We start from the raw sequence: 25,771 nt of genomic DNA on the forward strand, positions 1-25,771 counted from the left end.
AAAGTCGCCCCTTCTGCAGGAAAAATCATAGCAATCATTTTTGGGGTCTCTCGGGAAATCAGGGAATTAATACGGTATCGGGAGAGTATTATGCCAACCTGAAACATCGTCTTAGAGGCGCTTAGAGTGAAGAGACGCGAAAATCTAACGCAAGGTGTCTTGTTGCATTAGTGCAGACTTTCAAAAGTTGCTGTAGCTGATTGTCCCTTCGAAAAAATTGAACATCCGTCTTACAGTCCAGATTTAGCACCCATTGACTATTTTTTGTTCCCGAATCCCCAAAAAAAAACTCAGGGGGACAACATTTGGGGACAATGATGAACTTATAGCAGCCTACATCCTAATAACGCTAAAACCATTGCCTTAAATTTAAAAATTATAACGGAAGGAAATTGTGACATATTTACCAGAAAGAGGCGATTAGTAATAAATCTTGACCTGTAGAATTTAAAAAAAACTGACTATTAGAAAGAGATCTAAAGTCCTCAATTCGAAAAATATGTAATGCTAAGACCAATACACCATGCCCTAATAATTTTAAGGACAGGAATTACTGCAAAGAAATATATTAATTACAATTCGGCAGAATCGAAGGCCTTTATCAACAAACATTAATCTCACGGAGTGCAACGAAAATAAAATATTACTTCGAACCAGCGCTGGGCAGAATACTTTCAAAAAGTATTTGAATACTAAATAGTAAATACTTTACACAAATCAAAGGTATTTGAATACTAAATACTTTTACGTCCAGCACAAGCGAATACTATACTTTAGAATGTATTCGAATACTTTCATAAGTATTCGAATACTTTCAAAAGTATTCTAATACTATCAAAGGTATTCGAATACTATAAAAAGTATTCGAATACTTTGAAAAGTATTTCATTAACTTACTTTGAAAAGTATTCGAATACAGTAAAAAGTATTTAAATACTTGTCACTCAAATATTAAAAATTTAAAATAGTATACTAGATAAAAGTCTTAATACTACTTAAAAAATCAAGTTATACTTTGTATGGGGTTAGCTTTTTTCATATTTCTATTGTTATATACAAATTTAAGGGGAGTAAAAGCGTAATATTATTATTATATAGGAGGTACCTACCAGGACCTTTCTTATACCAGTTATATCCCTAAGAATACGTGTACCAGTTTTCAAAGCGATCGTACGTCGTGCACATGATACATACGCCTTTCTGAAATTAATCCTAGCGATTTTGGAACAGATCCATTTTTGACCATCCGTTTGTCCGTGTGCATGATAGTTTGTTTAGAAACGTGCGATCGCTTTGAAAATTGGTACACAATGGTCTTAAGGATATAAGAAAGGTCCCTATTGTTTTTAAGTTACGTGGACTATCCAGTCAAAAAGTTTCACTCCAGGATCGTTCGGTATTCAGTTGTATCGGATTTTTATATTTGATTTTGTGACAATGGAAACTTTCCCTAACCATTTCTAAATTGTTCTCAAATATTTGAATAACTTAAAAGTACTGCCTTTTTTGAGGCCGGAAAAAAATGTCTGAGATCGACCGGGAAAACACATTTTCTTATAGAATTTGGCCCGTAGAATCCATAATTTAAAACAGTTTGAAGATTGGGCTACTAGAAGTCACAGCCCATTGAATTTTTTTCGACATTGGTTTCTAGCCTATAACTTTTTATTGAGAAGTCTGATCGAAAAAGTACGAATTGTTTTCCCGAGAAATTTTGGTGTAGTCGATTTTTGGTAAAAAAGGAAGGTTAAGTATTCAAATACTATGCGAAGTATTCGAATACTAAATATTTGTGAAAGTATTTGAGTTACAAATACAAATACTGCTTCCATAAAAGTATTTAATTACAAAGTATTTGAATACTTTAAAGGATTTGAATACTAAACAGTATTTACAAAATCGAATACTGCCCAGCTCTGCTTTGAACTATCGGGTCGCAACCTCTCCGAGCTCAGAAAGGCGCTCTCTGCCAATAATCTGCAATCAGGCAAAACACGACAAGAACACAACAAAGGGATGAATGTGCATTAATTTACTGACCTGTATCCGTTGATATTACAATGTGCAAACGATGCGATCTTGCACTAAAATCGCACCGTATTAGATGTAGGATAATTTATTCCACAACGGATATCGACGTAGATAGTAAAATAGTAATGTTCAATGAAGAAATAAATATAGGCGGATAGAAAAGGAGGAAAGAAGACAAAGCCATAAAAGAATATACGTGTTAAAATAATGCTACGTCATCAAAATACGTACATGCGTCAGGGCTTAAATCACTTGTAAATATAAATCCGCTAAAACATATTCAATGGAGCCAACCAACCACTACACCAGAAAAAGAGGAGAACTCCAAAGAAAATATAATAGGCAATACAAAAAACATAGGTCAAGTAAAATAAAGACGTATTACATTTCTGTTCCAAATAACCACAGTGACGGCACAATCTTCTGTGAAGAAGAACAAGGTTATATGCCAGCCAGGATTAAAAAGGAAGAGATTAAATTAAATGCCGAAATTACAGTGGCTTTGAATGGTTGCTGAATTACGTAGTACACCATTATGTGCCAAACCAATATATCTTCATTCCAGTGGCCATTTTTAATTCATGTTTATTGTACATATTTCCATTCTTCCTGATGGAGTCATAGCTGGTAGTGGTTTGAAGGAGCGGATTATTTACGTCGAAAACAGGGGTAACATGAACCTCCATGGCCATGCATATTCAAGTGCCGTAAGGGCGTGTTCTGACCATTCTCGTATTAGCTGAAATGGTGATGACTCAGATAGACTGCACCAATCAAAACTGTGCTGAGCTGAAAAGACGGATTTGTGGAAATTAGGTCTTTCTTGCCAGTGAGAATGAAGTTTTTCAATTGGCGATTACCAATTTGAGGACAGCTTTGGAAAAAAATGAACACAATTGTCCCACATCCAAGCTTTGGTGTCAATCTTATCGAATGACTCCTCTTATAAAGCAATTTCATGAGGAGCTGGTGGGGGACTGGAAGCTTCACCTCAACCAGTTGCTCCCATTTTTTCATTCAGCAGGACATTGTTTTTTACGTAAAACGTTCCTGACTCTACCTTCAAAACATGCACATGAAGTAAGAAGTCAGAATTTTGCAGTTCGAGGATCCTGTATAAGGTAGCACAGCGTTTTCGGCGTTACTGACTACTTAATTAAGGAAACCATTTTATTTTCCTACATCTAAGGGTATTAAAATAAATGTGTCATTAAACATAAAATCACATTGTCCAATAAGCGTCATTACATAGTAAGTACCACGCGTTGGTTCAAAAGCGTTCCTCGGGCTTTGTTTTCATAACAAAAACAGGTGCTGCTGATGTTTGTGGCTCGTTATCTATACTGCATTCCTTCTGTCTGCTGTGGCTAATGCCGTATAAGAAATAGATAAAGAAACCTGTAAGTTAACATGCTCAATATAATACTCAGTGGATGTGCTACCTACCAATGCAAATCCAAATCAAGAATCTCAGCCACGTGTACGCGTCTAGCTCACACATCAAGTATAAGTTAATGAAAATACTTAAGCATGGGATAAAAGGGACCCAAGGGACCTGAAATTGGAATTGACTTCGATATTGAGCCGATGTGCTTACCTTAAACGAAATTTCTATCGAGCACGTCGGCTGCCTGGCAATAACAACGACGACACTCAGAAGAATTATGGCAAGAAGAATAAATCCAGTCAAATAATAAGGATGTTCCGCATTGACAAAGGTTCCTGCATATTTGATGAAGAAGCACACTGCCAACGCTATGACACCTACAATAGATCCTTAGTGTGTGTAATAATGAATACCAGAAAACCTACTGAAGACGCATATTGCTCCCTTGGTGAATGTGGCTGTGGTACAGTTAGGGTGTTTGTTTCCATTTAGGTTGAAGATCAACGCAAATTGCTTGATGATTATTCCAGTAGTTGTATGATGACTGTCACTCTTGGGAATCTCGACTTCTTGGGGGTTCTCGTACCTCAATATTAGCACACAAATTGCCACAATTGTGTACGCCATCAATGTTCCAATGGACATCATGTCAATCAGCTGCTGCAGATCAAAAACTAGCGCCATGACCCCTAAAATGAGCACTTACCGGTGCATTTACTCCAAATCCGTCTATACGTTTTCTTACCGCCAAAAATACCGGAAACTACTGTTGCAATTAAAGGTGTTCTGGTTTTTGGATGCACGCGTGATAAAAAGGTGAATATAAGGCCGTCATTCGCCATAGCGTATAAGACGCGCGGTAGAGGAAACATCGCCCCCAACAGACTGGTGCATATTGCAAAAACAGCGCCGATCGTAACGATCCACTTAATTACCGGCCAACCAACACGTTCAAAGACGTAAGGGAATGGAGCTTCCGCATGCTGATCGTAGTACGGCCACATCATGGTCAGCACCACTGATACCCCAAAGTACGCCAAGAAAATAACAATCAAAGAAATAACGATTGCCAACGGTATATTTCGCTGCGGCCTTTTCGCCTCTTCTCCGGTGGTAGCGATGGCATCGAACCCGACGAACCCGAAGAAACACTTGGCCGCACCCGCCATAATTCCCGCGACGCCGAACGGCGCAAAACCGCCCTCGCCCGCATTGCGAACGTCCGGTGGAATCTCCTCCTTGGCAATCTTCCAATTTGCGCTGTCAGCTAAAGCGGTTCAGGTAATTCAGGGTCATATTCCACGGGTACCTACCCTTAATCGATCCAGATACCACAACAGTTATAACGGTCAGTAGATTTAAGGTTGTCAGAATATTATTCAGCATGCTAGATTTCTTTACTCCCGCCGCTAAAAGCGCTGCAAGAAGAATTAGACGTAATGGCGAAGACATTTGGTCATCGGCTTACCTGTCACTATCATCATCACGATGAAGGAGAAGAAATCCGGGTAGTCGGCTAAGAATTCGACGTCCATGGGAAGGGTCGCGGTGAAGAAGCTTTTCATTGTGTTGTTGGAAAGGGCGTCGATGTAGCTGGAAAGTCCTCTGGCTAAACTCGCTCCTCCTACAATGAGGCAAAACATTAACAGTTCTCGTCCCTCTGTCATTCAATTCCGTTGCCTTTTAATAAACGTAGCAGTTTTTATGGTACATATTTTGTTTAAGTTAACCCCCCCCCCCCTGTCCTGATACAGTCACTGTAGTTTCTATGTACGATGCAAGGGGGACGAGAGTATTTGCCAAGCGTCTCATAAACTTCTACAAATAAAGTTAATTGCAACGTTCACACTCAACCTAACAGGGTTGGCTCTGATGAATATTTGCTAAGACGTAGCAGTTGATGTAAATCGTGTACTTGACAGTTTCCCCCAAAGACAAAACCGGAAATTGAATTTTGTTTTTTAAAAATAATCCAATGGAAACTTAAAAATGTATTTTATTTCTGCCCCCTTCCCCTCCGCCCTTCAGAAAATTGTTTAGACCCGCCCTTGGTACAGTGACTGTATAAGGACATAATCCTCCATGCCGGTCATGCTTTTTTTCCAATTTATCATGATTGGTTTAAAATGCTGCCACAATTGTGCCCAGCAAGATAAATTCATTACCTTGGTTTCCAGGCAGTTACAGCCCTTTGAATTTCCTTTCGAAATTGGTTTCTAGTCTATAACTTTTGATTGAGAAGTCTAATGGAAAAAGTACGAATTGTTTTGGATTCTACGCACCAAAATTAATAAGAAAAAGTGTTTTTCCGAGAAATTTTGGTGTAGTCGATTTTTGGTAAAAAAGGAAGGTTATACACTGCCTTTTTTTGAGCCCCGAAAAAAAAATTGTCTCAGATTGACCCGGAAAAAAATTTTTCTTATAGAATGTGGCCTGTAGAATCCATAATTTCAAACAGTTCCAAGATTGGGCTACTAGTTCAAAATTTACAGCCCTTTGAATTTTCTTTCGAAATTGGTTTCTAGTCTATAACTTTTGATTGAGAAGTCTGATCGAAAAAGTACGAATTGTTTTGGATTCTACGCACCGAAATTAATAAGAAAAAGTGTTTTCCTGAGAAATTTTGGTGCAGTCGATTTTTGGTAAAAAAGGAAGGTTATACACTGCCTTTTTTTGAGCCCCGAAAAAAAAATTGTCTCAGATCGACACGGAAAAAAATTTTCTTATAGAATGTGGCCTGTAGAATCCATAATTTCAAACAGTTCCAAGATTGGGCTACTAGTTCAAAAATTACAGCCCTTTGAATTTTCTTTCGAAATTGGTTTCTAGTCTATAACTTTTGATTGAGAAGTCTAATCGAAAAAGTACCAATTGTTTTGGATTCTACGCACCAAAATTAATAAGAAAAAGTGTTTTCCCGAGAAATTTTGGTGTAGTCGATTTTTGGTAAAAATGGAAGGTTATACACTGCCTTTTTTTGAGGCCCCAAAGAAAATGTCTCAGATCGACCGGAAAAAAACATTTTCTTATAGAATATGTCCTGTAGATTCCATAATTTCAAACAGTTCCAAGATTGGGCAACTAGATCAAAAGTTACAGCTAGGTTTCCAGGTTAATTTCCACCAATGTAAAGTATTTGGCCAAAACATGGTGGATCTCCCAACTACCAATAAAAATTAACACCATCGTATGACCTGCACACGGTCTCTATAGAGTCACTGTAGTTTCTGTGGACATATTCTTTGATCTGCGTGCTCACTCCCTGTATTAAAGATCACATTCGACTTGTAGGAAAGAAAATCCCGCTGCAATCTTTACTGACAAACTGCGTCATTACCTTTAATAAGGGTTTGAATGGCCGTGTGATATTTTTGGTCAACTTTACCCAACCCTTAATGGTTTCGAATGTTAATGTGTTGCTATGAGAGAGAAAGTAAATCAATAACAGACTAGAAACAGCAGCCCCTACGGGCCTGTGTGTTATGCTGCGTCAACGGTCAGCATTAGTCTGGCGAAATGTAGCAATGCTAAATATATAAAATTTAAAAACATTTGCATCGATGAGGAATCGAACCCGTGCCACCCGCGTGGCAGCTACGATTGAACGAACGACGAGGACGACCCGACGGCTAGCATCTTAAGATGTTTGGATATTGATTAAATGTCATGTTGACTTTTGCCATGTTAAATTAGATTTGTTTTTATCATTTGTGTTCACTATTCAATTCGTGCAAGACTTCTTTATTTTTTCAACCACAGATCTCATCAAAACTGTCATTGGTTTATGTCTGTTTTGTGCTGATATTTGAATTAATCACCATCACTAAATTTTAAGTTTTTATTTCACCGTAAAAATGGTAAGGATGGAGTAAAAACTTGAATTTAATTATAAATATGCACAAATTGCAGTATTGGGTGCACTAGAGGAACTTAAAAATTAAACTTCATTTAAAAATTCCCTGAAAAAATACCAGTCACGAGATTCTAGTAATTTCAAAAATAAAGGGGCACAAACTTGGAAACTGGCACACAAACCAGCAAAAATGATCACTTAGGTTCCAATACCCAAATATAGGTATTATTGAGGAATGATTTAATTAGTTCTACGTGCTTAAAAAGTAATAATAATTAATTTTACTGGCATCCTTTGTTAAATAATGCATTGTTGATTTGCGTTTAATGCAATATAGCCCTCTATTTAATAAAAGAAAGTTAATTTTCAAAACAAAATTTTAATTAACCCACTTTCCTCATTTAATCAAATCTCCATCTTTAGTAAGCAATAATGTCACTCAATCTGGGGCACTCTGTATTTTGCCAAAGGGTATATAAAAATAAAAGTTACGATTTTTTCATCGAAGGACATACAACTGTACAAAATTAGTGGAGTGGGTAAATTGGTACTTCTTCCGCAAAATTTAAATTTTTTTCAAAAGTTAAGGCCGAGTTAAGGCACACAAAAATTGGGAGTTGGTATGACAGTACTCCGAGAGTGGCGATCCTGTAGTAAAACCTCAACCGACCAGGGCACAGAAATCAAAACGAACAGAATATTTTGCAAAATATGGTTCCCATCTTGTTGAATCTAATTAATTATCATGCACCTTTATTACTAAACCTTTCACGTATAACGACAGTACCCTCGTTTTGGGGACTTTCCATCAGCTCCTTAAAAAAACTGTGAATCCCGACTACGTTATTTATACATTTCAAACGGTGCTTATTATTTTCTCCTTGGTTTCTTTAATGTGACGATATATTTATTCATTACAACCAATTACCTACACGGAAAACACGCGGTTACGTAGTCAATTATTTCTTATGCGATGCATTGCCATTCCAAACATTAGTCTTACCTTCAAGCAATTTGGGGCGAATTAATTTAATAGGTACCAGTTTTGCCGAGAGATGCAGTAATCGACCGTCATTAAAATTTGCATACGCGAAAAAACCCATAAATGTTTATTTTTACTACCCGACGAAAATTCGCAAACCCACCTATGACGTATTCCAGAATCAGATTCCAGCCGATGACAAACGCCACAAATTCGCCAACGCTAACGTAGCTGTATACGTAAGCCGATCCCGCTTTCGGTACCCTCGCCGCAAATTCCGCGTAACATAAACCTGGAACAGAAAATTACAAAATTAACATTCGCAACTTTGCAGAGAACTTTTCAGGAAGTTTCAATTGAAAATTTTCAGTTTTCGCGACCGTGTCAAAAAAAGATGTTTTTCTCCTTTAATGAAAGCGATCCTAAATATTTATAAATTTGTAAGTTTATTTTACAGTTTATCAACTTACATTATCTGTTTTTTTAAAGTAATTTTTCGAATTTCTATTTTGGTAGTGGCATAGGAAGATTTACGCATATACCGCTTTATAGCGAACAGAAACAAAATTACGCCTGAAAGTAAAAAGGCGATAACATTGCGTGCATATTCAATAAAAGGTGATACCCGTGCCTAATAACAATATTACGTATTATTATTACACGAATTTGGAGCTGGTTTGTTGGAGTGCACAATACGTATGGACATTTTTGTTTCGCATTCACCACGAACGTTACAAAAAGTGAACAGCGGTTTATTTCCATATTCTTAAAGGGGATCTCATCCACGTCAGTTACAGTAAGCTTGATTTTTTTTACATTCTATAAATTAGTGGTCGATTATTATTAGGAATTTGCATATTGAATTTGAGTAACTTTGATATTCCTGAAGAAGTCGACCTATGAGAACCATTGTATAAAAAGATTCTACGTATTGTATTACATTCATTGTTAAGAATGACATCGAAGCAAAGGATTTCGGTTTTGTCTCAGAGAACTGAGAAAGTAATAAGAAATTAGATGAGAATAATCGCAAATTTGATCATATGAGGATTGAGAGTAATCGGAAATTTGAGGGAATAGAATTGGTGGAAATGAAGAGTCTAAAAGAAGAACTGGTCAGTGGCGAATTGGGGTGCGGAATGTACAAAGAGGGATGGAAAGTTATCGCTAGGGGGTTTGGATGTTGTACACGATGCGAATGGACTTTTACAACAATTTGAAGTGCCTTTTTGGCAATCATGGACTTTTCAAAAGGTTAATTGCATTGAGAACGTATTTTTAGGACAAATAAAGAGAGATGAGTATACGCATACACTTACAACAAGGAATACTGAAGTATATGTTTTCGGAGGGTAAGATTTTAAAAGAAAAGGTGAGTGAGGAATGTCAAAAGTGAAAAGGAATTAGGGAAAGGGGGGCGAATGGAGGACACAGAATAATGAAAGTAGGTGTTTTAAAAGAGGGATAAGATAAGAAAAAAAATGCATAGAGTATAAATTTGCCCAATACGCTGAAATAAAAAAAAAATTGTTTGTAATTATAGTTTAGGGAAAGGAGGGGGGGGGGGGTGATACAAAGCATAATTTTAGTTTGCATGCTATAAATGGTTTGTTTTTGATAAATAAAGTGAATTTAGGTCATTATTAGATAAAAATGCGAAACTATTGCTTTTATTTAATTTGATAAGATATAACAAAATGATAAAGTTGCAGTTCCTTCTTTACGCTCAAGGACGTATTGGCTTGTACCGGTATAGTCTGGCGTGAGTCAGATTCGTGGTTATTAAATTGAGGCTCGACCCACCTCGTTTTTTTTTAAATTAAATGTGCGGAAGATCATCATCAGGGCCACAAATTAACAAGATAACGTCTGAATTCCGCTCAAGATCAAACATTTTTTTTATTATTGTCGTTTGTGCTGTCTAATCGCAAGTGATCCTAATTGTTACAATAAATGTTGCATACAGAAAAAATCACCATATCAAAAACTATCGCAACTTCAAGGAGACACTTGAACGATGCCCCCTCAAGAAAATAACAAACAAAGCGAATTGCGCTAAACAGCTTAGAGAGATAACTGTACCCAATACGCAATTACATTTAAACAGCTAATTCATTGTTGATGATTCTAGTAATTTACGAATCCAGATATTATGGTAATTCGTATTAGTCAAGCATGATTAACGCTCTAACAAAGCAATAATCGCATAACGTCATTAAATCGGAAATGGTTACATATTGTAGTTTAATTAACTTCTCCTGAAATCTAAATTGTTCAATTAATTTAACCAAAATAGTACCCTAAATATTTGTTCTTCCTTAAGAGAAGTAGATCGGTCACAAACTTCTGATGTATGGCAGGTGGAATAAAAGGAATACGTTGCGAAGATGGCCCAGGCACATATTGTGAAATTTAAATATTTTAAAAGGGAATTTGCGGCTACCTCAATTAAGCAAAGTAGTCCATTCATATTAGGATAATACCTAGAAGTAATTCCCTAAAACGGAATACTTTGCATATGATTACCCAGTAGCGACATGTAAAATATGAACACTCGTGCTTGCCGTGCTACGGCAGCCATCTTGCAAAATGGTGGCTGATTTTCATTTAAAAATAGAAATTCGTAATAAAATCGAAAAAATTGATAATATGACTGATAATGGTACATGAAGTATCAAATTCACTCAAAAAACCACGAATTTTGGAAGGTACATCGCAAGCCATAGCACAATCAACAGTGATTAGAAAAAATTAAGATTTGTAGGAACGATTTGCCATCTAACAAAAGTAAAAACCATAATAGCCGCAAGCAATTTCTAAATCCTAAAGTTTTATCAACATAACGGAAATATTTTAATTTTAATCAAAATAACTACCCACGTAAAAATAATTACGGCAAGTCAAGGCAAAGTAACATGTTAATATGTTAATGTTAATAATGTAAAAAGATACGAATAATGCGGAATCTTGTATTTGAATCTTTTTGTTTTTTCCAAACAAATATGATTGCAGCCAATATAACATGCGTCGTCTCTACATAATCATGCTGTATGGGCTTTTTGTTCCTTAGTGGTTTTAGGCGTCAAGACAGAGGTGATCTGGTAAAATTCAGTCGTTTTTTTAAGTTAGTACTCCAGGATTGTATGTCTGTTGTAGAGGAAACGTGTGGATACAACCTTGGGGTTGAAAACTGCACAATCTGAATGTTTGAATTGCGTGGGATTTAAAAAATCATTTGGGATTGGTAGTGCACAAAGATATTGTTACATTCAGTAACAATACATTCGCTTGTTAGTAAAATTAACCGCGAGTTTCGAGCCGACTATTTAGAAGAAGCTACCGCCAAATTCACCATCTGCATCTCTTTGAAAATTGAAGAAACCTCTGCACAACCTTTAGTGGCAAAACAAAGAACTATTGTAATAAGAACACTTAGAACAACTTACATCTAACTAAACTAAACTAGTCGGTTACAAAGAAAATACCTAGATGGTGTAAGAATTTAAATAACAAGAGTAAGAATACTAAATAAGAGTACGAATCGTAGGTTACGGTAGTTAAATCAGGAAAATAACATTACATAATTTTATAATGTTTTTTTACAGAAACTTGAAACTAACAGTCGTAAAAGTAGTTAGACAAACCGACAGACGGACAAACTGTCTACCAGTTACATTTCCCATTTGGAAACTGAACTTATTTAACAAAATTTGTGCTTCATGGACCACTTATAAGGTACTATTAAAAAAAATATACAGATTTATATCAGAAATAAAATACGTACTCAAAGTTTACGTACATAAAACGGTTTTCCAATTTACTTAAAAAAGTAAATATATGAGAAAAGATTGAAAGCACGTTTTCTTTTCGGATTAAAGTGTTTATAATCAAAACGTTGCGCTTTTATGGTCAACCATCACAACGAACGCGCATCAAAAAATCAAATTGGTCATTAATTCTTACATCAATATCGCGAAAATACACCAAAAGTCACAGAAAAGGGGAGAAAATCGCAAAAAATAAGATTGATTCGATTTTCTCGGTTTTACGGTTGTGCAATTTCTACAAAGATGTTCGACTTCTAGCGATCGACCATGTAATCGTTTAGAATATATCTACTCGCCGTTTGATAAAAAGAAACAAAGTGGCACAAAAATACTAAATAATGCTAGTAGCTGCTTGTGCCATCAATAAACATTTTTCAGAACTTTCCAGACGTCGGATTCATCAACCTACAAATAAAGGATTAAGTGGTTTAAATACATGGGAATTACGACAATCTAATTGTAATAATTACGTTATGCTTATGAAAAAACCATTTTGTAGCATAAAACGTGATCATTATTAATTCTTATGCTTCCGGATAAATACCTACGTAAGAAAAGCCAGTTAGTCACGGGATGACATTGCATTCTAATGTTAATTTTTTATAGGTTTCCTGCACACCGGAAATGTACCTACATTTTGATCTTTTTACGTCATACATTTAGTACCTATTAGGAATTCGTATGGTTTTTTTTATTATTTTTTTATGGTTTAGTGACAATTACAAGTACCTATTTGAGTGTCGCAAATTGATGCTAGAACTTGCACACTTTTGCATAAAATTTCGCCTTCTATAAAAACGTCGACTAGTTTTCGGATTTTTGAAAAAAAAATTATTTTGCCGAATTTTACGTGGTTATAAATTTTGGGATAGGTACCTTGTATACTTTTGAGACACCATAAAATATTTCGTAGGGGTGGATATCCTTGGTCCAGTTTGCCGTGATATTTGCACTTTTGTTGTAGCAAGTTCCTGGTAAGGGGAGCTTTCCTTCAAATTTACAGAAGGGAGTTTTGTTGGAAACGAGCCTAAATTCGCTGGAAGCATCGAATTTACATTTTACGTCCAAAAGTTATCACAAAAATAGAAGGATACTCTGGAATTGAATGCATACGAGCTGTTTCAAATGTTATTTTCCTTAAAAAAATTCTTTGGAATGGAGCTGCCCTGAGCTTGAACCCTCCTTGGAGCAAGTAAGTTGGCAGCGGAGTATTTCGGCGGAGACAAATACTAGCAGAGGTGAGTGTTTCGAGGAAAACTAAAGAATTACATACCCACTTCAGTAAAACCCTAATGAAAACGAGGGTAGAAGGAATTCCTTTTTGAAGAATCTTACAGTAAAGTAAAGGTTCATTGTGTGACGGTAACTTTTTATTTTGATTGGTTCGCAGAAATAATGAAAATGGGAATTTTCAAGTTGAAATGTCATTGGTTCGAAATTATTTTATAAACAAATATTGGTCTAGCGGTGATGTGGGGGGAATGGATTGGCTGATTTCAGTTCAAAAACCGCACATTTGTTTTTCCCGTAGTTGTTTTCAATACTTTAGTTTTTTTAATTGTTACAGGATGTGTAAGCGACCAGATGTCCAGAGTTTATCTCAGGATCAGACGGTTTTATGAGAGCTGTCTAACTCCTGATCTGATTCAGTAAAATAGCCTATTGTTCTCGAGTTTATAATAATAATGTATAATTTCATTGGACAGAGTACACGTGATCTAAAAGGTAGGGGTGGTTAATTTAAAGTGTTAGGGGGCTTTAGGGCCCAAAAGTTATAAGAAAATATTCTAACACACATAGAAAGAATAAAATACAAGAAAATCCTGTAAGAAACAAATTTAAGGCTAACAGTGCCTTTTGAATAGAGCACACTCAGTTTGCAAACGGCCGATCTATAAATAAATTAAGATATCTTAAAAATTACTCAAAATTACTCACAATAACCCAATAAATTGGCCAGGACAAGAAATATGCGATGTTCGGCGAAACACGCACTTTAACACGAATTTGACACTCTTCTTAGAAACAAAAACAGCTCACTTTTAAAACGCCACAGCTGACTCGAAGACATAACACTTAACTTTGTCGCTTCTCGGGTGGTAACACTTTTCTTCTTGCAAGACATTTAATTTGTCTCCGCATCATTTATGTTTCAAATTGCATATCCGGATGAACTATCGTTACCAATTAGAGTTTCAGACAAATACGCTCTCTTTCAAAATAACCCGATAGTTATCCGTTTGCTCTTCATGCTTCCTATTTGAGCAAAAATATCCGCCTCTAATAAAATCAACGTCATTATTCCCGACGACACTTAAAATTCCACCTATGTCGCCATAAACTGTTGAAACACCTGCATCGCTTATCTCGCACGTGACTTTGTCGGTCGAAAAACCAATTAATTCTTATCCGATAACAACTTTTGATCAGCACCTGACCAGAAAAAACTTTAAACTCGCGGAAAAAATTCAACGTTCCTTAAGTCTTCAGTGTGAGTTAACGTTTATATTACGCAAGGGTTAACGTCGGACTCAGTCCCTAATTACTTTTTTAATTAAAATATAAGTTTATATATTCAAAATATATAGAATAATAATACTAATACAATAATAATAAGAAGAAGAATACTGGCTACAGAAACATAAGATAAGTCATCGGAGTTGCGATCCTGTGTCTTTTCGTTTCCATTATTGGTTTCATTCTCGGTCAAAACACCGTGATACAGTCGTAGAAGGTGTTCTTGCTCCGCAATTACCTTTAACTCAATAAATTTACCAAAGTTTCCCGTTTTAAATTTATCGTACAAACTAAATACAACAAATAGAATGAAGGGAATTAAACAATTATCAAAAAAATTTACAATAAGAAACTAACGAATTATTAGGTCTTATGAAATACATGCACGGTATCCTGACTGCTATTTCCGATATTCACACTACAAGGTGGCTCGCTCTCATCTTCTATTTAGTTGGACCGAAACCGTAACCAGTTGATTGATCCATAATTACAACGGTGACAGAATTGATAAATTACACACGTTTTGTCCACTTTGTTTATTCTATATGGTTTACCAACTTCGATAAGAGATTCGCAATTAACTAAACAATTGTGGTAATGCTAATAACAAACCGTGAAACGAAGGACGTAGAATATAATTTAGTTATCAACTAACAGGGACTATTTTTCTGAGCCATAAAAGTTTGAAATCACGTCTATAAAACTCTTCAGGTTACGGACAGATGAAGGATTAGGCGAGTGGTATTTTGCCATAGAAGAATTGTTACTACAAGTAACCTCTAACCAAAATTTCTCCTCCAAAAATGGACTGAAAGGCAAATAATGCCTAGTTGCTATTTCCACTTTGATAAATTCACAAAGGTTTGACATCTTCTTCATGTCTATTCGTTTTTGAGTGATTCCTCTGGGGAATCACAAACATTTTCATTGATTCTTCTAGGGTAGGTACTTATAAGTCATTTTTCAGAAATTGTTCAACAATTCGTCAAGTTTTTAATATTTACCTATCTTGCCTTGCGACCAGCGATGCGAAATACTTCAATTTCCCACATTATGTTTTCCGCTACGTTAGCTATGCAACACGACGTGTAAAATTTCAATAAATCCTTGTGATAAAGGTCCATGGTCTCAATGCTCAATCGTCAAGACTACAGAAATTAGCTACATAACAGTCTTTTTTGTTCAAAAAGCAATGTTACGCGTAAATGGCTTACTTTCTACTGTTGAATAATTAATGAAATGTTCCCTCTTTGCCATAGTAGATACTGAACATGTAAATATTTCTAGTCCATTACGTAAACACACCGCTAGTGATAGGTAAAAAATGAAACGTCAAATTAAACCTTGATAAATAGTGTAAATACATTTTTAGCAATGGCATTGAACGTTTTCATAGTGAAAATTCCTACACAATTTTATTACCTTGGTGATATTCACAATGTCTAAAATTGCCTACCTGCAAATGCTGATGCTATAGCCGCGATTAAGAAGGAAATGCAAACTGCTGGCCCGGCTACGGTTTTTGCAACGGATCCTGCCAGGACGTACACACCAAGTCCGAGCGTGCTTCCTATGCCCAATCCGGTTAGATCGAGCAGTGTCAGGACTCTCGCCAATTTACTCTCTTCGTCGTTGGACACTAACTTTTTTCTCGACAAGGCGCGGAAGAATCGGATGGCCATCGCTGGAAGTAAAACAAGGTTTGAGTACTACACAAATAAATTTTGACATTAACGTCAGTTCACTGAAACAACGTCTGCTTGCAGTAAATATCGCAAGGGAAGTGTTTGGGTGTTAGTAATCTGGAAATTGGGATAATCCACATAAATCCAGACCGGTTTTGATCTTTTGCGCGCCGCGTCTGAGGATTACATACTAGATTTCGCATCCAAAAACACAACAAAGTTGTTTATTGGAGTTGTTTCGTAAGGGTGCTTTCGATCATTCTTTGTCTTGCTGAAGGTTAGAGTGACCAAATGACACCAAACGTTTTCTCTTTCATTTTTATTCAAACTCCGCGTAGTCTATTGATTCTCTAAGCTCGCAAAGATTAGATATCACAAAAGTTGAATGAGCTAGCTCCAAGGCTATGAGCTACTGTGTCAACACAGATAATCTAGGGCAGTAAACGTGTGTCAAAAACAAAATGTATTACTCGTCAAAACATTGTAGTACTCAATTACTGCCATAAAGAAACAATGATGCCCATATATTGTATTTATCTATTGCTTCGAAATCCCTGAGCACATCAGGTAATTACAATACATAACGATGGAATCGGCAATTAAAAATCTGCCAGTCGTTTATTGGAGACTCCTCGTAATCATATGAATATGCACTCTGTCCAAGATAAGGATCTCCGAAACCATAGAAAATGCGACAATGGTGACTGTTGGTTTCAACAGGATGGTGCACCAGCGCACATCGCCCGAAGCATGCGAGAATACCTACCGGACATATTTTCCATTTTCTAGGAAATTTGTCCGATAGTTATTCTCGTACGATTAGGGCGTTGTGAACGGGTGCACCATCCTGTTCAAACTAACAGTTTCCAACTTTCGTTTCCTTTGTGTGCAGAAAGAAATAAAAATGAAATCGGCAAATTTCGGTTTTACTGACGTATCTTCGGAAGTAATCGTCATTTTTTGGTTCTCTTTAAAGCATGATAACCGTTTAGTTGCGCATATTTTCTATAATTTGACCATTGTCGTACCTTCATTAGAGATTTGATCATATGGATATGCACTGTGTCCAAGATAAGGATCTCCGAAACCATCGAAGATGCGACAATGACCCAACAAACCTTGGTGTTAGAGATCCTCATGATAGACATGCTTACTTTGGATACAGTGTATAATGTATATATTGATATCTGCAAACAATTTTTCCAATCCAGGAACGAACACAAGCTTCAAACGCAAAGCCACTTCCCGTTCCTATCCAAAAGCAGCAGTGATGTACCCATGTACCTCTCTCTCCCTGTCTAAGACCCTAGAAAATAGAGTCCTTATGACAACTGGCGCGGTCCGCAATATTGCAGACAACTGCTCACGGTTTTGCAGAATATCCACACTAAAGAGACGGTAATAGTCGTTCTCATAAATAGAAACGGGACATCAATTCCCAATTTAGAGGATGTTTTTCTTCACTTTAAAAAACAACAGGAAATAGAAGTTGTTTTACTCGAATTTACAACTGAATATATCATCAATAGAATTTAAAAAGCGCAGCAGATTAGTAATCACGTTTAAATTGGCTTTCAAATAATGTGCCGTTTGCCATAGGATTCCATTCAAAATTTTAGGGGTTAAGCTCCCTACGTAGAGGGGTGAAGACTTGGGTTCGTGATTTGTATTCCAAAAGTTCTCCCCCTCGAATACAAAATTGACGTGTTCGAGGATTTTGCGAAATTTCTAAATTTAATACCCTAAAAGCCCTCTGTATACTTCTCGTTGGGCCACTCTGTATAGTAATTTGCAAGATATAAACTTGTGTGTAGTCTGATATACATAAATACAACACATGAGGCATTGGTCAGGGATGGACTTAATAAATTAGAGTTAGGATTGACATTTGTGTATGTGCGTTATTATTATTAATGACCATTTTATTAAGCTGCACGAAACTATATGCCTTTGGCTGTCAATAATTTCTAATTTGATGGTAGCAAGTGTGTCAATTACGCAAGGAGATAGTAAATTATATTTATGTTGGGTTTATACAAATACTCGGGGGCGAATCTTCAAAGGTGAATCTTACAGAGGCGTATTTTCCTGGGCTAAATTTTCTAGGGCGAATTTTCCTACGATAAATTAAATACACTAACAATGCACCTACACCTATTCCTTATGGGGAAATGGTTTATACCCTTTTTAGGTCGGTACACAATACAAATTGGCAAATGGAACGTTCGTTCAAAGATCATGTAGTATGATCTTTGGTTCGTTGCACCAAAGTCCGGTTTCAAACCACTTTTTTGCAGTTTCCTCCAATATAAGTACTCCGAGCACACTACACTTATTCCTAATGTTCCTTTTTGTTACACAAGAATTTTAATTTAATCGAATATTGGGATATAAAAGTAATAGGTAGGTACTAAAAGAAACAACTTACGTTGAAAGCATTTTTGGGGAGCCATTTAAAGTAGCTAGTTAAAACTAACGGTTAAATCAGGATCTTCCTACTAAAGTACTTAATTTTGGGTAATTAATGGTTATTTAACGACTTATTATGTATGATAATTCATGCATATGTTGATTTTAGGTGTATCTCCAAACAATAACTCACATGACGTCATACTTAAAATTCACGAAACCACAAACCCTACATTTTTTACCCAGCTATAGTAGCCGCACTGTACAGTCCAATAAGTTTCCACCCATTAACAAATTAGTTAATGATGATCGAGTTTTATTTATAGTTCAACAAAATGAATATGGATGGATAAATAAATCCCGGAAATCTAATGTTCAGATATCGTAAATAAACGGCCCTATTCATAAGTCAATTTGCTGCGAAAGGGTGGTTTATTAGAACTTTATTACTCTTCAACTCATTTGGTGACGGTTTTGGTCCGTTTGGTAAGACAACTGGGTGGATGTTAATTGCTTTTTAGCATTGAATGGCTGGCAAAAGCCAGAACAGAATAAAATAAAAATACCTTGAGCAGGGTAGGTACCCCATTAAATGGAAGTTATTTTAGGGAATTCAAAGGCTAATAAATCCATACAAAAATGTTTTATTAACAAAGCGAAAACCCTTAGCTAAACCTTGGAGTTTAAGACACTTTAACAGCTTTTGAAAATCTTATGGATTGAGTGTTTTGCACATCTGTCGTCTGTTTCTCCCCTTCATAGGCTGAGGGGTCACTTTCCAATGAATTTTTTTTCCTCTTCATGTGTCGCAAATCCAAAGTGTTCAAAAATTGAAGCCACTGCGGCTCAACCTCATGTTGATCATATGTTTAATATTTGCATTAGTTCGTTATTTTACGCCGGAACATTTTTGAGGCAAATTTATTCTCATCTAATAGGGATTATTGCCTATGATCATTTCAAAATTAGTGTAATCGTGACTTTTTCGCGAAAAACATGACAAGTTTTTTGATTTTTTGGTTTTGATTCACTGCTTATCCTCGCATTTCATTTTTAGCTTCCTAGTATGTGCTAGGTAGCTATTGCGATAGCCGTTTTTTGAACATTTCAAAATTTCATCAAATGTCGACGTTTTAGACCATATTAAGCAACTTTTAAAGAATAAAATTTTTTTCCGTCTGTATGTACGTACGTACGTTTGTTGGCAATTTTCTGAGAAAACGGCTCGACGGATTTTGTTGAAATTTTGTATATATGTTTTAGGCATACCGAACAGAAAAATAACGGGCCGGATTTTTTGAAAAAAAATGTTGGAGCGCCGTAACGGCATCGAACTTTTTTTTTCAAATAGCAACCTAAAATTTTTATTCTATTATTTGGAAGACCTTATTTTCCTGTGTACAACCTACAAAAAATTGAGCCGTGTTATATTATCAAAAAACGGAGAAAAAAATTGTCAAAGTCAAAAAATTGTGTTGCATATGTGCAAAACGCAACGATCTTGTTTCTGAAGCATTTTAAACGAAATTTCTATGGTAAGTCCCTTTAATAAAAGCAGCGTACTACATATATATATACTACATATGGAAGCTATTCTGTCAAGAATTTGACACCTGGTTTTGATTTATTTACCGCATTTTACCTATGTATACGTGGACGACTGGACGTGGACCACTTGACTGCAATCATAAACAAATAGTTCCAAAATTGTAAGATTTTAGATTTACGATTTATAGAAATAATCAGATCGCAACTTTTTTTATCTATGAAGGTATCAACCTCAGATTGGTCTGTAAGTTCTGTATCGTGTGTTGCCTTTAAACACAGTAAATAATAAAGTAGTAGTGCAGTATTGTACAGTCTGTCGTAATTTGTTGAGGTGAATTATTCTGCACAGGTAATGACATTGTAAAAGGTCTTTTAGTGGCTGTTTAACGTATCCACTCAATTAATTGTAGGTATAACAAACTAGGCACTCATTTGCCTCTTATATTCAAATCAAGTTGCTCCCCAAAAGTTTAAAAATCTAGTACAAAAGTTTAGTGTTTTTGACAATATTATGACAATTTGACAATAATTAAACGTATTTGTTTGAGCAAAAAGTATAATATACTCTTTTAGTTTTAGTAAGGTGTACGAATTACTGACGAGCCGATGATTTCTATTGTAACTTACACTTAAAAAAATTACATATGATTCCTGGCTAGAATTTGGTTATTTTCCAACAAAAAAGGAAAAAGAGTGATCTTATAATTATAAAAAAACCTGGTGATGGAAAAGATCGATTAAATGTAAAAAGTTACCGAACCGATCATGTTAATTGTGCAATATTGGAAAAATTCTTGAAAAATTAATGATCCCTTGAATTACTTCTTGGAAAAGAACAAAATTTTATCAGAAAAACAATTTGGTTTTTGGGAAGGGAAATCAACAGAAGATAAAACTAAATTTATTTATGCACGTCCAAAATTCTGAAAAAAATCTCTATGGGTATTGCAGGTGTAATCATATTTGATGACAATATAAATTAAATGTAAATCAATACAAGAAATTATAAAAAGCTACATATTTAGAAGATAGAATCACTGAATATATAGCAATAAATTACGAATGAATTCAGCAAAGGATGCCCACAAATTCGGTCTCACGACCTACTTTTCGAAACATTGTTCTCAATACCTACAATTTTTGAACAAGAAATGTGAAATTTATAAACATTATTATTTTCCCGAAAAGTAAATGAGGTAGGTTAGAAGCACTTGTAAGTAAAGCTATCACATTCCATTTAAAAGAATTAAGTTAGGTATCGCCACCTCGCGGTGACACACATAATTAAAAAACTTTTTATCAAAAAATGTATGGCCCTAGCACACGTTTATAGCGAAGTTTTAAGAATTTTAAAATCTGTATTCTGGGATTTGGATTCTACGCACCAAAATTAATAAGAAAAAGTGTTTTCCCGAGAAATTCTGGAGTAGTCGATTTTTGGTAAAAAAGGAAGGTTATACACTGCCTTTTTTTGAGGCCCGAAGAAAAAATTGTCTCAGATCGACCCGGAAAAAAAATTTTCTTATAGAATGTGGCCTGTAGAATCCATAATTTCAAACAGTTCCAAGATTGGACTACTAGTTCAAAAGTTACAGCCCTTTGAATTTTCTTTCGAAATTGGTTTCTAGTCTATAACTTTTGATTGAGAAGTCTGATCGAAAAAGTACGAATTGTTTTGGATTTTACGCACCAAAATTAATAAGAAAAAGTGTTTTCCCGAGAAATTTTGGTGCAGTCGATTTTTGGTAAAAAAGGAAGGGTATACACTGCCTTTTTTTGAGCCCCGAAAAAAAAATTGTCTCAGATCGACCCGGAAAAAAAATTTTCTTATAGAATGTGGCCTGTAGAATCCATAATTTCAAACAGTTCCAAGATTAGGCTACTAGTTCAAAAGTTACAGCCCTTTGAATTTTCTTTCGAAATTGGTTTCTAGTCTATAACTTTTGATTGAGAAGTCTGATCGAAAAAGTACGAAATGTTTTGGATTCTACGCACCAAAATTAATAAGAAAAAGTGTTTTCCCGAGAAATTTTGGTGCAGTCGATTTTTGGTAAAAAAGGAAGGTTATACACTGCCTTTTTTTGGGGCCCGAAAAAAAATTGTCTCAGATCGACCCGGAAAAAAAATTTTCTTATAGAATGTGGCCTGTAGAATCCATAATTTCAAACAGTTCCAAGATGGGGCTACTAGTTCAAAAGTTACAGCCCTTTGAATTTTTTTTCGAAATTGGTTTCTAGTCTATAACCTTTGATTGAGAAGTCTGATCGAAAAAGTACGAATTGTTTTGGATTCTACGCACCAAAATTAATAAGAAAAAGTGTTTTCCCGAGATATTTTGGTGCAGTCGATTTTTGGTAAAAAAGGAAGGTTAAGTATTCAAATACTATGCGAAGTATTCGAATACTTCTCAAAGTATTCAAATACCTTGCGAAGTATTCGAATACTTTACGAAGTATCCAAATACTTTGCGAAGTATTCGAATACTAAATATTTGTGAAAGTATTTGAGTTACAAATACAAATACTGCTTCCATAAATGTATTTAATTACAAAGGATTTGAATACTAAAAAGTATTTACAACATCGAATACTTCCTAGCTCTAAATAATAATAATGCATATACGATAGTATAGTCAACCACTTGACTGCAGTTGTAAACAAAATGTTGCAAAACGATTTATAGAGATAGGTAGGTAATCAAATCGGTTGTAAAAGGTACTTTTTTGATTTATAAGGAAAATAGTTATTACTTGCATACATTGGAGCAATTGTTTGTTGGGTGTCGTGCGTTGCCTTATACAATAAATAAGAAAGTAGACAACTGCGGTAATTTATTAAGGTGAAATATGCTACACGTAGGTAATGACATTGTAAAAGGTCTTGTGGTGGCCTTTACCTATTTGAAATTTAAACTAATTGTTTAATAAATTTTACCTCCAAATTTCCTCATAGTTCAAGCTTCCGCACTGGCTGTGTCAATAAGTCACTCTCCCTAAATCTGGCAAAAAAAATTGAAACGGAACAAAACTCTTTATTTATCAAGTCATACTCGCGTAAACCGTACGTGCGTTCACCAGTAATAATTAAATGTACTTGCTCTAGTAAGGTGTGCAAAATCACTAGCGAGGCGATTATTGTAATTGAAACCCATTTGAAAAGTACCGCCTGCAGGAGTTAATGTTCGGTGCCATCTAGCGACAAGATATAAAATATTTTGTACCAAATGTTTTGCTTGAAGTTAGAAACATGGTTTGGTGGTACCAAGAAAAGCATTGAAGGGCGAAGATGGGCAGCCAGCGTCTAGAACAGCATAGTTGCATGAAGTTCTGAATATGGCGCTAGGTAAGCGTAAGGCGTCTAGATCAGGCCATTGAATAAAAAATTGAGTTTTATTCAATGATCAGGCGGAGGATTTTCTTTATTATAAGAAGGACCGCCAACTGAACCTTAGGATTTGCATTTATGTCGAAACGAAGGGGCGGATGAGCTGACTCGTAAAGGCAGCAGTAGGGTCTTCGTCGGGCCCGAGCCTATCACCCGAATTGCTTGATGGTTGATCAGTGAACTCTAGGGCCAGTGGCAGCAAGCAACCGTATTCAAACAGTTGAGGGTCTTTTTAACAGGGCCCATTGGCAAATCTGTGACTTCTAAGCTTCTAAAACTGCATATAAAAGCCAGATTAGGAAGATCACCAGTATCCTTACTGAATGGTCAACCTGCATAACATTGGGCTTGTGGAAGAGCCCACGTGCAGGTTGTGTGGCGAGGCAAATAAGACTACCGAGCATGTGGTCTGTCACTGTGACGCCTTGGCGACAGTGATCCTAGGTACTCTGTGTTCTCCACGTTTCACATTAAGAATTGTGTTAGATGGTAGTGTACCTCTCCGTGCGTTCTCTGGTGACATTTCTGGACGTCGGGAATCTATCAGCTATTTTTCCAGGGCTTCCCACCAGCTGCCTATTTTTGCCCAGGAATTGTGCACCTCTAAGCGCCGTTTTAATCGCCACCAGGTCGTCAGGATCCAGATGGCAGCCTTGAGGAGCCTAGGAAAGCAGTCTTTTTCCTGCACTACTTTTAGGTGTGTAGCCTCCCACAGTTGTGGGAGGTTGCCAACCACCTCCTTCAACAACTAAAGGGAATGGTTGTTCTCGCACGAGGCGATTCAGGGTTTGGTTATTAGCAGCAAAATTGGATAGCACGCTATACAGTACTTGTGGAAAAACTTTAGTTTCTCTATTTGTACTGTAATAATATTTACTTTACACTTTATTTGTATTGTAATATACTATTATCCAAAGCCGTCCTTTAAAGAAGTTATTATACCTACATTAAATTTGAGTGGAACTTCGAAATACTTTTCCCTAAGAAAACATAGGTATATATTTGACAGTGAAAATGACAGCAAATTTTCCGGTGGCAGGTGAATTTTTCCAGTGTAGAATCTTTCCGGTGCAAATCTTCTTGGGGGTGAATTAACCGAGACAAATTGCCGAGGGAGAATTTACCGAAGAGGTTTTTCTTTTTCCGAGGTGAATTTACCGCACACAATTTACCTGTTTATTGGTAAAGGAATTAAGTGGTTAGAGGACATTATATTATGTGGAAATAGTTACTTTGTACAACTAGAGAAGAAAGTGGAGTTTTTCAACTCGAGTTCAAAGAGCGTAGCGAACGAGAGTTGAAAAACACTTTATTCTCAAGTTTTACACATAGATAATTTTTTCTGAAATTGAAATCAAAATTTGAAAAATTATCGTACCCAATAATGAAGTTTATGACACAGCAATCTAGATACGGGTATGTTTCAATTTTTAAATGTCATTACAAGATTAACGCAGCAATTGTTTATTATTATTACTTTCCTCACTAGAGAGGAAAATCACATTTTCTTCACCCTTTTTAGAGACGAAAGTAGTTGTTTTTAAAGAAGTTTCAGAAAAAATGAATTTTGTTTTGTTTTATTAGGTAGATTACGTATAAAAATGTTTCCACCAATCTTTTGTACCAGCTTTTTTTAATTGGTTTTGCAAAGTATATGCACATAGGTCACTTGACTGCAAATATAAACAGATAGGTAGTTGGAAAAAAATACGAACAATTTATATGAATAATTGTTGAACTATTTATGAAGAAATTAATATCCCACACTTACATAAATTGAAGTGATTATTTTTTGTTGGTATTGTGTTTTGCCTTTGCCCACAATAAATAATAAACAAGTAGACTCATATAATTTGCGGTAATTTATTGAGGTGAAATATTCTACACGTAAGTGATGACATTGTAAAAGGTCTTTTTGTGGCCTTTACCTAGTAGCCTTTTCACACATTATATGTCCAAAATTTGAGTAATTGTTACTTTAATTTGCATCTTACCTCCAAATGCGAACATTGTAAAGTTTATGCACTGTTGTGTCAATAAGTCACAGTATAAAATGGTATAAAATTTGAAGCGCGAAACTCTTTATTTATTAATGCATACTCGCGCGTAAATAATGCGTTATTGCACCGGCATGGCAATAATTAAGTGT

General features: G+C 35.7%; 1 protein-coding gene across 4 annotated transcripts; it reads right to left on the reverse strand.

The window, feature by feature from the left end:
• Positions 1-3,183: 3,183 nt before the first annotated feature.
• On the reverse strand, positions 3,184-25,749 carry LOC116168459 (cationic amino acid transporter 3-like). Of its 4 annotated transcripts, none has more exons than XM_031484309.1 (10): positions 25,617-25,749; positions 16,054-16,281; positions 8,417-8,545; positions 4,887-5,042; positions 4,732-4,836; positions 4,164-4,685; positions 3,844-4,107; positions 3,629-3,795; positions 3,478-3,586; positions 3,184-3,429 (listed from the first exon to the last, which is right to left on the reverse strand). In XM_031484309.1, the coding sequence occupies exons 1-10, from the start codon at positions 25,630-25,632 to the stop codon at positions 3,302-3,304; spliced, it is 1,824 nt and encodes a 607-aa protein (XP_031340169.1). In that variant the 5' UTR covers positions 25,633-25,749; the 3' UTR covers positions 3,184-3,301. The 4 variants fall into 4 exon arrangements, with proteins under 4 accessions (XP_031340169.1, XP_031340170.1, XP_031340167.1 ...); XM_031484310.1 differs by lacking the exon at positions 25,617-25,749 and adding an exon at positions 23,173-23,361; XM_031484307.1 differs by lacking the exon at positions 25,617-25,749 and adding an exon at positions 18,711-18,744.
• Positions 25,750-25,771: the final 22 nt, after the last annotated feature.

Source organism: Photinus pyralis, unplaced genomic scaffold (assembly GCF_008802855.1).
Source record: "Photinus pyralis isolate 1611_PpyrPB1 unplaced genomic scaffold, Ppyr1.3 Ppyr1.4_LG4, whole genome shotgun sequence".
NCBI classification, from domain to species: domain Eukaryota; kingdom Metazoa; phylum Arthropoda; class Insecta; order Coleoptera; family Lampyridae; genus Photinus; species Photinus pyralis.